Source organism: Heloderma suspectum, chromosome 2, assembly GCF_057233095.1.
Source record: "Heloderma suspectum isolate Gila_16-S chromosome 2, 16-S_ref, whole genome shotgun sequence".
NCBI lineage: Eukaryota > Metazoa > Chordata > Lepidosauria > Squamata > Helodermatidae > Heloderma > Heloderma suspectum.
The window spans coordinates 66475504-66489403 of NC_139459.1; the positions used below are offsets into that span (position 1 = coordinate 66475504).

The 13900-nt window shown below is 47.8% G+C and overlaps 1 protein-coding gene across 1 annotated transcript in view; it reads right to left on the minus strand.

Moving 5' to 3' along the window:
- SLCO4C1 (solute carrier organic anion transporter family member 4C1) overlaps positions 1–12720 on the minus strand; it is a 69731-nt gene extending 57011 nt beyond the window's left edge. Inside the window, exon 1 of the mRNA XM_084833803.1 lies at positions 11819–12720. Within this exon, the coding sequence (XP_084689929.1) occupies positions 11819–12059 (241 nt within the window). The 5' untranslated portion in view covers positions 12060–12720. The remainder of the gene's footprint in view (positions 1–11818) is intronic.
- Positions 12721–13900: the final 1180 nt, after the last annotated feature.

Below are 13900 nucleotides of genomic sequence, written 5' to 3' on the forward strand. Positions count from 1 at the left end.
CTTGCCATCTCCTGTTTGATCACCTCCAGCTTACCTTGATTCATTGATCTGACATTCCAGGTTCCTAAACAATATTGTTCTTTACAGCATCGGATTTTCTTTTCACCACCAGACACATCCACAGCTGAGTGTCCTTTCGGCTTTGGCCCAGCCGCTTCACTCTTTCTGGCGCTACTTGGAAATACCCTCTGCTCTTCCCCAGTAGCATATTGGACACCTTCCGACCTGAGGGGCTCATCTTCCGGCGTCATATCTTTTAGCCTTGTGATACGTTCCATGGGGTTTTCATGTGCATATTATCCCCCTAATAAGGAAGCATATGAAGGCCAACATGCCAAAACTACCCTCCAATGGAAGGCAATAGACTCCAAAGCAAAGGACAACAGCAGAATGTCTCAGTTTTTACCACTGTGACTCATTTACTATCCACATGCCATTCTTTCCCCATTTGCTCTATTCAGCAGCTGTTTTCTACTGAAACAGTAAATGGATAGACTTTCCTTTCCCCCTGTCCACAGCTCCTTGTATGCCATAGTTTTTGGCTTGCAGTATTACAGTCTCAGCCCAATCCTGTGCAAGTTTACTCAGAAATAGGTCCCACTGGGTTCCCAAGTAACTGCAGCTTTTATTACATTACATGGATCATTTAAATGTACCTGACCAGACCCTAAGATCTCCTTCTCCAGGAGCTCCTGCCAAAAGAGGTAAGGCAGGTGGCTACCAGGAAAATGGCAGTTTCTGCTATGGCACCCTGGTTGTGAAATGAACTCCCTAGAGAGTTTCGCCTGGCACCTACGTTGTACTCTTTCCAGCATCCAGTGAAGACCTGTTTATTTTCCCAGGCATTTTTAGCTTTTTAGCATTCCAGGTTTTTTTAGCTCTGCTGTCTTAAATCTGCTATTGCATTTTAAATATCTGCACTGCTGCTAGGTTTTACTCTGGTTGTATTTTTATTCTGTAGTTTTAATCTATTATATTTTTATCGTATTTTCTGTTGTATTTTTGTGGTTTTAATTTTGTGAACTGCTCAGAGAGCTTCAGCTATTGGATGGTATAAAGATGAAACGAAATGAAATAAATAATGTTTCCTTTGCCTTCAGGTATATGCATAACTATCTAACTTTGGGCCATCAAGGGCCCAAAGATGGCTCACTCCCTCTTAAAGAGCAAGATCTGTAATGTAACTTAATTATGCTTCCACAGGCACCTCTAGCATTATTACTTTTCAAGTCAGTATCATTCCAGCAACAATCCTTGGGCAATCATTTTCATGCAAAATATTAGGCGTTGGCAGTCTTCATAGTAGTCAGCCTATTATATAGTTGCCCAATTCTAAATGAACTCTTTTGAAGATGTAGATGGATTAGAAGTGCATTTGCTTGTGTGTGTTCAGTTCCCATCTTTGCGAATGGCTTCTTAGGAACGTGTCTTTCAGGCCATCCACCCACTGCTCACTCATGTTGAGCATGATTCCTGCATGAACATAAACCTGGCCATGAGTTGAACCCAGGCAATCATACTTAGAGTAGACCCACTGCAATCAATTGGACTTAAATTGTTTTGTGAATCCCCAAGAAAGCTTTGGCTATGGGGCTGTATAGAAATACAATAAATGAATGAATCAAGTTAGTCAGGACTAATTTGTCCCACTGATTTCAATGGATCCACTCTGCCTAAGTCTAGATGCAGCACCATGTGTTTTTCACTTCCCTAACACTTAACAGGTTAAGGGAGCAATCCTATGGCCACTAGTCAGCGGCTAGACAGCCATAGGACCTGTCAGTTTCCAGGAACCCATCTCGGAGCCCGCACTCTGAGGTCGGTTCCCTGAGAACTGACCTCCCCACCCCCATCCCGCGCTGCCTCGCAGGCACCTCAGAATGACTTCGCACTCGGAAGAGGAGCGTAGAGCAGTGAAAACGGGGTGTTCCGGGTGGCGTTCCAGGGTGGGGAAGGCGGAAATGCTGGTATGACACATCCAACATGTCATCCGGCAGCCGCTTCCCCCTCTCCGTCTTCCCGCGACTAGACAGCTGAAATCAGCTGTCTAGCCACAAATGCAGGGTGGCTGAAGCGTGGAGGGGACAATCTCCTGCCCTGTGTTGGACAGGCAGTCACCTCTGAGTTCGGAGGCAGCTGCCTATCCCGGTAGGATTGCTCCCTTCTATGTTATTTCTATAAAACACACCTAGGGGCATGAGCTCTAACCATACACTGGGAAGGTGTATGTCCAGAATACATGATTGAGACCTATGTGCAGTGTGCACAGGGTTTTGTATTAGCAGACCATTATGCACACATTTGACCAAAGTGCAACAATTAGACAATTAGGAGTGGGGGGCAATGATACAGTCATAACTTCTCCTCCCCTCAAGCATAAAAGAAGAATACCTGCACAAGTCTTAAGAGAAAGGCAAAATGACAGAGGTCAATAAGAGATACAGCCTTGTTAACCCTATAGTTTGTGAACCGCCCAGAGAGCTTCAGCTATTGGGCAGTATAGAAATGGAATAAATAAATAAAGTAAGTAAGTAAGTAAGTAAGTTACGGGGGTTATAGGCTATAGTTATGGAGATAAGGTCATCTCAGCTGTTTCTCCCAATCCTTTAACATTACTGGTACTATATTTTAGGGTACAATCCTATGCATGTGTAGACAGAAAAAGGTCCTACAACTCCCAGCATTTGCCAGCCAGCCATGCTGGCTGGAGAATGCTGGGAGTTGTAGGACCTTTTTCTGTCTACACATGCATAGGATTGTGCCATTAAAGAAGTGTGGAAAATAAAATTGAAAAAGCTTTTCTTAGAAATTAAGTCATATCTATCCCTTTCTGTGTCATATCTGTAAGCACCTTAGGATACGATTATGTGCAGTAGTCTTTAAAAATAAAATTGTAAGTGATCCAATGCATACAGTATGCTACAAAAATGGTTACACGTTTGGTTTTATAGTTTTAATGTGGGGAAATTAAAAAAAAAAATGAGAAACTTACTAAAGGCAGGGGCAGGCAACCTCGTATCCCCCAGATGTTTTGGACTACAACTCCCATAAGCTCCAGCCAGCATGGGCAATAGCCAGGGGTTGTGGGAGTTGTAGACCAAAACATCAGGAGGGCTCCAGGCAGCCTGCTCCTCAAGCCCACACCTAGCCTAAAAGTTCAGGGGGCACTAAAAAAGGGCAGGCAGTTTATCTGGTCTGCAGGCCTTTTTAAGACAAAATTTTAAACGTCTTTTATTTTACCCTGTTTCCTGTCTCCGAGCTGAGCAGAACAGAGGAAGCTGCTCCAGCTGATCTAGGGGCTATACAAGCAAGCAAGCTCCCAGAGCAACCAGAGCAAGCGAACAGAGAGAGCAGACAGGAGTTTGGCAGGGGAGTTGCAGTGGAAGAGGAGACAAAGGCAAAGCGGTGAGTGGGCTGGAGTAAGCCCAGGGTACTTTCCATTCTGAGTTGCTGTGTTCTCACCATGTGCTCCTGAGAGCTCCAATTTAATTGAGGGGCCGTGGCCTGAGTACTCCCAGCAGCTGTGTGGGCGGGGAGTTTCAGTCTGTTTCCTGTCTCCGAGCTGAGCAGAGGAAGCTGCTCCAGCTGGTCTAGGGGCTGGTGGTGACCTGCAAGGTCTGTGCAATGTTCGTTTTCTTGTCTGAGATCAACATGGCCTACACATGCAACAAGTGCAAGTTGATTACACTGTTGGAAGAAAAAGTAAGAGGACTGGAGCTGCGAGTGTCAACCCTCCAGGGAATAAGAGAAGACGAAGAGTTCTTAGTCAGGACAGTGGAACTACAGCAGCAAAGTGAAGTACAGAAGCTAGAAGAGCAACGGCAAGCTGAGGCAGAAAAGGAAAATGCTGAGGCAAGGAAAAGTGAAGTAGAGGATACTTCTTGGAAAATGGTGACAGTTAGGAGCACAACAACTAGAAGCCAGTTTGCACCAGTGGAAGCAGTGGAACTATGGAACCATTTCAGGTTCTTGAGGATGAGACTGGAGGACAGCCTGCAGAGGAAGAATTACAGGGGACCTCACATGACAGAGAGCAAGAGGCTGAAGGGCAGTCAAGCAGAGGCAATGAAACCAAGGCCTTCAAAAACAAGAAGAGTAGTAGTTGTGGGAGACTCCTTGCTAAGTGGGATTGAAACCCAAGTATGTCGCGAAGACCCATGGACTCGCCAGGTATGCTGTCTCCCAGGAGGATGGATTGGAGACGTGACTGAAGGGTTGCCTACACTCATAAAGCCCACAGACAGGTATCCCTTTCTTCTCATCCATGTGGGAACAAATGATACTGCCAAGTGAAGCTATGAAGAAATCACATCAGACTATGAAGCTTTGGGAAGGAAACTCAAGAACTTTGGGGCCCAGATAGTTTTCTCATCCATCCTTCCAGTAGTTTCAAGAGGGACAGCAAGGGAAAGAAAAATACTCCAGGTGAATGACTGGCTAGGAAGTTGGTGCTAACATGAGAGATTTGGATTTGGGACCACAGGCTATACTTCCTGGAAGATGGGCTGTTGGCAAGAGATGGGTTGCACCTCACAAGGGCTGGGAAGAATGTATTTGGCCACAGCATGAAGAACTTCATCAGGAGAGCTTTAAACTGAATTCTACGGGGGAGGGAGATGTAAAGTTGGGGGTAACAATGGACAAAGACTCATGCACCACAATGGAGAGAACAGCTCTAACAGTGCCCAATAATAGTCTTCAAAATCATGTAGGAAGAAAGCCAGACTATAAAGCACATGGTCTTCGATGTCTATATACTTACGCCCACAGTATGAGAAACAAACAGAACAAACTTGAATTCTTAATTCAGGAGGGAAATTATGACTTGATAGGTGTAACTGAAACTTGGTGGGATGACTCCCATGACTGGAATACAACAATTGAAGGATATAACTTGTTCAAAAAGAACAGGAGGAACAGAAAGGGAGGTGGAGTTGCACTATATATTAAAAATATTTATCTCTGCACAGAAATACAGGAGGATGAGCTTGGTAGTCCCATCGAGAGCATCCGGGTTAAAATAAAAGGAGCAGAGTAAAAGGAACCTGGTGGTTTGAGTCTACTAGGAGAAGACAAGGATGAAACTTTTGAAAAGCAAATTGCCAATGTTTCAAGGAGGCATGATGTAGTAGTAATGGGGGACTTCAATTCCCCCGATATTTGTAGGGAGACAAATTCTGAAAAACATGGCCCCTCCAAGAAATTCCTGACTTGTGTTGCAGATAATTTCCTCCTACAGAAAGTAGAGGAAGGAACTAGAGGATCAGCTATCCTTGACTTGATCCTAACCAACAGAGATGACTTAGTGGGAAAAGTAGCAGTTACGGGAACTCTGGGGGAAAGTGACCATGTTATACTTGAGTTCTTCTAAAGGAAGCAAAAGCCGAGTGCAGCCAAACATGTACCCTGGATTTTAGGAAAGCCGATTTTAATAAACTCAGAACAGTGATAAGTAAGGTCCCATGGCAAGCAACTCTAATGAGAAAAGGAGTCCAAGATGCATGGGAATTTTTTTAAAAAGGAAATTCTCAAGGCACAATTACAAACAATTCCAACAAGAAAAAAAGGTGGAAGACAACAAAAGAAGTCAATGTAGCTTCACAAAAAGCTTAGAGATGACTTGAAAACAAAAAAGGACACATATAGGAAGTGGAAGGAAGGCCAAGCTACAAAGGAAGAGTACAGGCAGGTAGCACAGAATTGCAGGGATGGCATCAGGAAGGCTAAAGCAGAAAACGAGCTGCGGTTAGCAAGGGATGCTAAAAGCAACAAAAAGGCTTTATTCAGGTACATGCACAGTAAAAGACAGAGGAAAGAAATGGTGGTTCAACTACTAAATAAGGATGGCAAAATGATAACAGATGACAAAGAAAAGGCAGAGGTGCTCAATTCCTACTTTGGCTCAGTCTTCTCCTGAAAGAGGGTCTATGACCCCACCCCCCTGCAAAGTCAAAGTACAGGCTGAAGGGGCAGGATTGCAACTTGAGATTGATAGAAATATGGTCAAGGAACACCTAATTACTTTGAGTGAGTTCAATTCCCCAGGGCCAGGTGAACTGCATCCTAGGGTAATAAAGGAACTGGCAGAAGTACCCTCAGAACCACTATCTATTATCCTTGAGAAATCATCTGGCACAGGTGAAGTGCCAGATGACTGGAGGAGGGCTAATGTTGTAGTAATGATGACTGGAGCTCTGGGCAGAAAAAAACAGAATGGCATTTAATAGGATAAATGCCAAGTTCTGCACCTAGGAAAAAGAAACCAAATGCACAGTTACAGGATGAGGGATACTGGGCTCAACAACACTACAAGCGAGAAGGATCTTGGAATTGTTGTAGATCACAAGCTGAATATGAGCCAACAATGTGATGTGGCTGCAAAAAAGGCAAATGCTCTTTTGGGTTGCATTAAGAGAAGCATAGCTTCCAACTCCCATGAAGTACTAGTTCCCCTCTACTCAGCACTGGTTAGGCCTCATCTGGAGTACTGCGTCCAGTTCTGGGCACTGCACTTTAAGAAGGATGCAGACAAGCTGGAAAGGGTTCAGAGGAGGGCAACAAAGATGATCAATGGACTGGAAAGAAAGCCCTCTGAAGAGAGACTGAAAGAACTGGGCATGTTTAGCCTTGAGAAGAGAAGACTGGGGGGAGATATGATAGTGCTCTTCAAGTACTTGAAAAGCTGTCACAGAGAGGAAGGCCAGCATCTCTTTTCAATCATCCCAGAGTGCAGGACATGGAATAATGGGCTCAAGTTACAGGAAGCCAGATTCCAGCTGAACATCAGGAAAAACTTCCTGACTGTTAAAGCAATATGACAATGGAACCAATTACCTAGGGAGGTAGTGGGCTCTCCCACACTGTAGGCATTCAAGACGAGGCTGGACAGCCATCTGTCAGGGATGCTCTGACTTGGATTCCTGCATTGATCAGGGGGTTGGCCTCAATGGTCTTATAGGCCCCTTCCAACCCTATGATTCTATGACTCTATGAACGCTTCTTTAAAATATGCAAAACTGTTTGCATAAATCAAAATATTCCTTCATCTTCTCAGGTATAGCCTCAATTGCATGTACTATTCAGAATTTGTGGGCAGATTCCACCATGGCACCGCCCAAAAATATTAGCATCTCTACTTTTAAGAAGAAAAACATGGGCTTTCCTGTTGGTTTTCTAAAATTTCTGTGATAAATTTAATTATTTGTTTGTAAAAAAATTGGGGGGCAGATAAAATTTGGGGGGCAGGCCCCCTAGCACACGCACACACACACCAGCTATGGGCTTACTGCCCCTGCTAAAGGTGTTGCTAAGAAAAATCACAAAATAAGTCCTATTGATGAATGGAACATTAGCTATCCTGGAAGAAACTGAAGTATGACTCACATTTTGGGAGAAGGTTGGATTTTAGATAGGGATGGGGGAGAAATCCGCCATGGACTCCAGTGAGGCTGGATTCTTTAGAATCCGGCCCCCCGGAGTCCGTGGCGGAACGGACTACCCCCCGCCACCCCCCAGAATCCCCCTCCCGGACAGACCCTAACTGGTCGTCGGCCGTCCGGTCCATCGTCAGCTGCCTCAGCCGTCCGCTGCCACAGCTGCGGATGCAAATGGCGGACGGCATAGCAGCTGTGATAGGCTACATTAGTATTTACATAGCCTATCACGGCAAACAGCAGGGACGCAAATGGCGCCCGCTATGCCATTTGCATCCCTGCTCTTTTTGTGATAGGCTACATAAGTACTTACGTAGCCTATCACGGCCTAAGGCAGGGACACAAATGGCGGCCGCTACACCAGCCAACATTTGCAGTCGCAGCCCAGCAGCGGCTGGAAGTCCGACTGCGGCTGGCCCTGGCCAGCGGCTCTGCGGCCTTGCCGCAGAGTGGAGCCGGCTGGGGAGGATTCCAGGGGGGAGGGATGGATCGCCTCCCCCCCCAAGCAGATGCCCCCCGGCGGTTTGGTGAGTGGGGTTCGTACACCCCTAATTTTAGGTGAGATGTGCAATTAAAATAAGCCACAAATGGGCACTTAATCCAATTCTGCAGTACAATGGGCTGGATCCAAATTTAGTGATACTTAGAGTAGACCCATTGAAATCAGTGGGGATTATATTAGTCACAACTAACTTAAGCCCCATTTATTTGAATGGGTCTACTCTAAGTGTGGCTAAATCAGGATCCAACCCCATATATATTTTAGTAGGAACATGCAATTATGTCAGCCAGTCTTCATGCAGAAATCACAATAAAAATGGAGCCATGAATACTCACAGACAAATGAACAGCTAGCTACACATGAGCATCAGTTAACACCCACCTCCCTCACCCTAATGTACAAAACAACTGTACAAGATCACTGAGGTAAAATTCTGACACAGAGATCTGTGCATTAGAAGAGGAGGACATTGCCTACAGCTTTGTATAGGAACTTGGGTCAGCAGACTAGAATCACTTTGTCTAACCTAGCCTTCCCGAACCCAGATGTTTTGGACTACAACTCCCATCAACCCCAGCAAACAAGGCCAATGGTCATGAATGGTGAAGGTTGTACTCCAAAACATCTGGAGGGCACCAGGTTGGAGAAGCCTAGTCTAGACCATGTCCTTGACCAAATGAACTTCCAAAATGCGAATGAGGCTGTACAGTCTAAAGTCTTTTTCCACACTACAGCTGCCCAACCATATGGCAAAAGAGTAGCGACGATGGTGTTTGCTACCAAAAGCCATTCTGCACCGAAGAGAAGCAAATTCCAACATAACTTAGGAACGTAGGAATAGGCTTTATGTTGAGTCAGACCACTCATTCATCTAGCTCAGTGTTATCCACATTGGCTGGCAACAGCTCTCCAGGGTTTCAGATGGGAGTCTTCCCAAGTCCTACCTAGAGATGCCAGGGATTGAACCTAGGGGCCTTTAAATGCTAAACAAGTGCTCTACCACTGAGCTATGGCAGCTTCTTCCCACAGCAAAGGGTAGCAAGATTTGGGTTCATCACCCTCACAGCAGGAGAGAAGGTGGGAGGGGCAGGGTGAAGAAAAGAGTCCAACCCTCAATATCAACTCAAAACTAGAGAAGAGGGTGAAAGGAAGGCTCCAGTTCCCTCAGATCCCAAGGAACAAAAGCTCCCAAACCTGTTTTCCCTCTGGCAAAATGAGTAGGAAGTGGATTCTCCTCCCAGAATACCATTCTGTATCTGTGGTGTGGTTGGTACTCTCCATGGCTCCACCCCACACTAGTTCAGTCATGTCTGCATACAGGAAATCAAATCACAAGGCCAATGAGCACTGACATTCGAAGCAAACATATCTTCACCCTATTCTACCCATATGATGTTCTCCATGCAGATGTTACCAAAGTGGTACAGGATGGAGCCACTGGGAACAGCAAGCAGCCTGCTGTAATAACACCAGTCCAGAACAGGCCTTGTAATTCAAGCTAAAAAAAGAGAGACAAGAAACAATCAATTGAGAGTAGATACTCCAGATCATGAGGTAACCTTGGGTAAAATTTACAACCAGCCAGAAAAGGTGGCCTCCTAAAGGATGGCCAAAGTGTAGATGTTTCCAGCTATGACTGTCAAACTGGGAAGATGGTTCCTCTGAATCAATGAACTTGCGATGGCCATAACCACAGAGGACCAAGCCTCCTGTACTTTGAACCAATGCACAGAAGAGTGCATCTTGGCAGTTGTGGCTTGTCATGCAGGGATGGGTAGGAGGGAACTTGCACCTACCAGAATTATCTTCTTCTACACAACTAAGAAAGGTACAGGAGCCCAGTCCTGAATTATCAGCCTAATTAACATGGAGCACTAGAGTGGGTCGAACAGGTTGGCACCATCAGGCAGCTGCCATGGCCCCCACAGCTTGGGCGGGCACACTGGCACCAAGCCGTGACTAGCTAGTACTGTGACCCCCTGGAAGGTTTGGGCCCCTTTGAGTGGCTGGGGGCCCTCCTCTGCGCTGTGCCATTGTTAGTGGCGGCAACCCTGGCTCCTCCCCCTTCCATTCAAAACAGACGCGCATGTGGCAGTTCAAAAGGGCAGCCCTCTGCCCACCCCCTTGACCTCTCTCATTGGATGGCAGTGGGAATGGGGAGATGGCTGCTCTTGGAGTGGGCAAGCAAGCAGGGGGTGGTGAGAAGGAGCAGCCACGGACTCCACTGGCCCACTTATATCCCCCTAAACAGCATGGCAGATTGGGCCCTGCTTCTCAGTGGCGGCACCAGAAAAAAAATGTAAGTGGGGCAAAGTGCATTTCAAGGGTGGGGTAGCTTTGTCCCAACTGTTAGCTCTGTGACAGAGAAACAACCATTCATTTCCCATTAAAACTCCATCCTAATCATCTTGTCCCTAAACAAGCCCCACTGATTTTGATGAGCTTTGAAGTAAGCATGCTTTAGGATTGCAGCCTTATTTTAATGTCCCATTTATTATGATCATCATCATCAAAGCCAGTGTGCTGCAGTGGTAAGAGTGCTAGAAGACTGGGGAGGGACCCCGGTTCAAAAATCCCCACCCAGCCATAAAATTCACTGGGTGACGTTGTGCCCATCACTATCGCTCAGCCTTACCTACCCCATAGTGTTGCTGTGGGAAGAAAGGAACACAGCCACTGCCTCCACTCACAGGCCCAGTTCCGGCCACTGCACTGGCAAGGGAGAGTAGCCAGTCCACACTGCTCTAACAGAAGTCGCTGTAAGGGCCAGGCCAGCTGCACTCATGCACCTTCTCCCTCCAGCAGCATTGTGGGGAGGACTGGGTCAGGAGGAGGGGGTGCATGCATAAAGGGAGGGGCGAACTCAGTGGTAAGCGTGTACACTTTGCGCATTAAAGGTCCCAGGTTCAATTTCTGACATTTCCAGGTAGAGCCAGGAAAAGTTCCTCTCCAAAACGCTGGAGAGCTGCTGCCAGTCAGTGCAGTTGATACTGCCCTGAATGGACTAATATTCCAACTAGGTATAAGGCAGCTGCCTATACTCCTAAGGGCATGTGATGTGGCCAAGGGCTACCAAAGCCCAGAATCAGCCTTGTTGACAGGCATGTAAGAACAGTATGTAAGATTAGTTCAGCAGTTCACACACCAGGTCAGTTCGTCCTACATAGAGTAGACCCATTGAAATGATAGGGACTTAATGGGAAACCGGGTCCCTCCCCAGTCCTTGTCTAAGACTGTTAACCACTACAGCACACTAAGTATAAATCCTTAAAGGGGGGAGGATCTATGTTTTCAATACCCTTATCTTTATAATAATAAATAAAGTTATTAAAGAGGGGAAGATCTATCTTTTCTATACCCTTATCTTCATAAGTAATAATAATGTCTGAAGTTGACAGTAACCCATAATCATCTTGCGCCCCTCCCCCCTGCCACCCCCCATCGTTGCCCTAGGGGAGCCTTAAGAGCAGAAGAACAGAAGAAGAGCCCTGCTGGGTCAGGCCAAGGGTCCATCTAGTCCAGCATTCTGTTCAAGCAGTGGCCAACGAGCTGCCCACGGGAAACCCACAAGCAGGGCATGAGCGCAACAGCACCCTCCCGCCCATGTTCCCCAGCAACTGGTGCACATAGGCTCACTGCCTCTGGCCCCGGAGGTAGGTAGCACATCGCGCTCTCAGGGCCAGCGGCCACTGATAGCCTTTTCCTCCAGGAATTTGCCGAACCCCCTTTTCAAGCCACCCAACAGCCTTTTCCGTATGGAGCCGAGCGAGATCCGCCGAAAGGTGCCGCGCAGAGAGGGCGGGGCGATATCCTGGCTCCTGGCAGGATACCTCCTGGTGGTCCGTGCGAAATCGTTCTCCCTCGCTCGCCGCCGGCCCCTCACCTTGAAAGATGGAGAGGAGGCTGTAGAAGACCAGGTAGCCCTTGGCGCTGTTGCAGATCTGCAGGGCAGGGGGCGCGAATGCGCCGATGCCGCAGAGTTCCTCGCCGGGCTCCAAAGCGGGCGAGGCCGAGGCGGCGTCGCTGGCCGGGGCGCCGGCGGCGGCGAGCGGCGCTCCGCAGGGGTCCGCGCGATCCGGGCTGGGGAGCTCGAAAGCCGGGTTGTCCACGCCGCCTTTCCTCATGGCGCAGCCCGGGGTCGGCCCGGCGGAGCCGCCAAGCGCCTGCCGTCCGCCGGCTGGCTCGGCTGGAGCCCGGAAGGCAGAGGGGCGCCCCGGCGGGGTGGCGCCCTCGCAGCGGCAGCGGCGCCGGTTCAAGGCGCTGGCGCGAAACGCTCTCGCGCGCACGCCCCGGCAGAACTCCTGAGCGACGGTGAAGCACCGGCGGCGGGGAGGGACCTTTGAAGGGATGTCACGCGTGACTGCCGAAGAGCTCTGTTTACTGGAATTACCAGTTTGCTCACATGGCAGAGAAGACACTTATCGTCCTGCGCATCGACCGAGAGGAGAAAGGGCTGAGGAAGCGGCCGCACGGCTAGCAGCTGCCAGCGAACAAGAACAGAACGACTTTCTTCCTTAGGGTTCATCACCAAGCCCTGTCCCTCAAATCATGGGATTTCTTCCCCTGAAAGAAGGCAAACAGAACGAAAGAGAGCCAGCAGGTGTCACCAAATGTCCATGCCAAATTTGGGGTTGCGCGCGGCGCGTTGCGCTTGCCTGCCTCTCCAGTTTTAGAGCCGACTCTCTGCTCCCAGGATTGTCTTGGAAGGAATCACAAAAAGAAAAAGAAATGATTTGAATTTCAAGTGTGGGGAATTCCCCCCTTCTCCCGCTACGTATTTAAGTGCAAATTAAAAAAAAAAAAAAAAGATATTGGACCAGGTCTATGCGTTTCACGCCCATGCACACATTTAAACAAATAAACTCTATGAGCACATAAAACTATAATCTAACATCACTGCTATAGCTTATGTCGAATATAACTGGTAAAATAAGTTGACCATTACTATTGCAGGACACTGAGCCCTCTAAGAATCAGCTGGAATGTTGCGGACAAACTGTTTTGTGACAGTTAAGAGTGACCGTTGGCCGGTGACACCATGGTAACCAGGTTGATATGGACCCAAATGAAGATATGACATGACCCTACAAAATTACATTCCTTCCATACCTGACCTTGCGGTATAAATGCTACATTGCCTGTATGACTTTAAAGGCGCAATCCTATGCAGATAGGCGGCCGCCGCTGAACTCAGAGGCGATCGCCTATCCAATGCAGGGCAGGAGAAGCACGGAGGGGGTCATTCCCTCCGCGCTTCTCCTGCCCTGCTATTTTAGCTAGACAGCCAATTGCAGCTGTCTAGCCATGGGATCACGGAGCAGGGAAGGAGGCTGCTGTATGACACATTGGATGTGTCATACAGGCAGCTACGCCCTCCCCACCCCAGAACACCCCCAGCCATGCCCCTTTCCAGCTGCTCCACGCTCCTCTTGTGAGCACGGAGGACGGGGCTGTTCCGCGCTGCCTCCAAGGCAGTGTGGAAGTGGGGGGAGGTCGGTTCTCCAGGAACCGACCTCAGAGCGTGGGATCCAAGGTTGGTTCCCGGAAAATGGCATATCCTATGGCTGTCTAGCCGCTGTCTAGCAGCCATAGGATTGCTCCCTAAGTTAGAATGAGGGCCTTACACTATGGATATACACCTTCAACTGGATTAATTCATGGAGGATAAGGCCTTGATGGTTCTGCGTTACCTCCAGTATCAGAGGCAGTATGCCTATGAATACCAGTTGCTAGTGAGCATGAGTAGAAGGATGTTCTTGTGCTCATGTCCTGCTGTGGGGTTCCTACAGGCATCTTGGTAGGCCACTGTGAAGACAGAATGTTGAACTAGAAAAGCCTTTGGTCTGATCCAGCAGGGCTGCTGTTATGTTCTTAAAGTCATGTAATAAAAGAATATTATTACATATAATATATGTAATATTACAACAGGATAAGAATCATAGACATGGCCTTCTTTTTTCCTGTG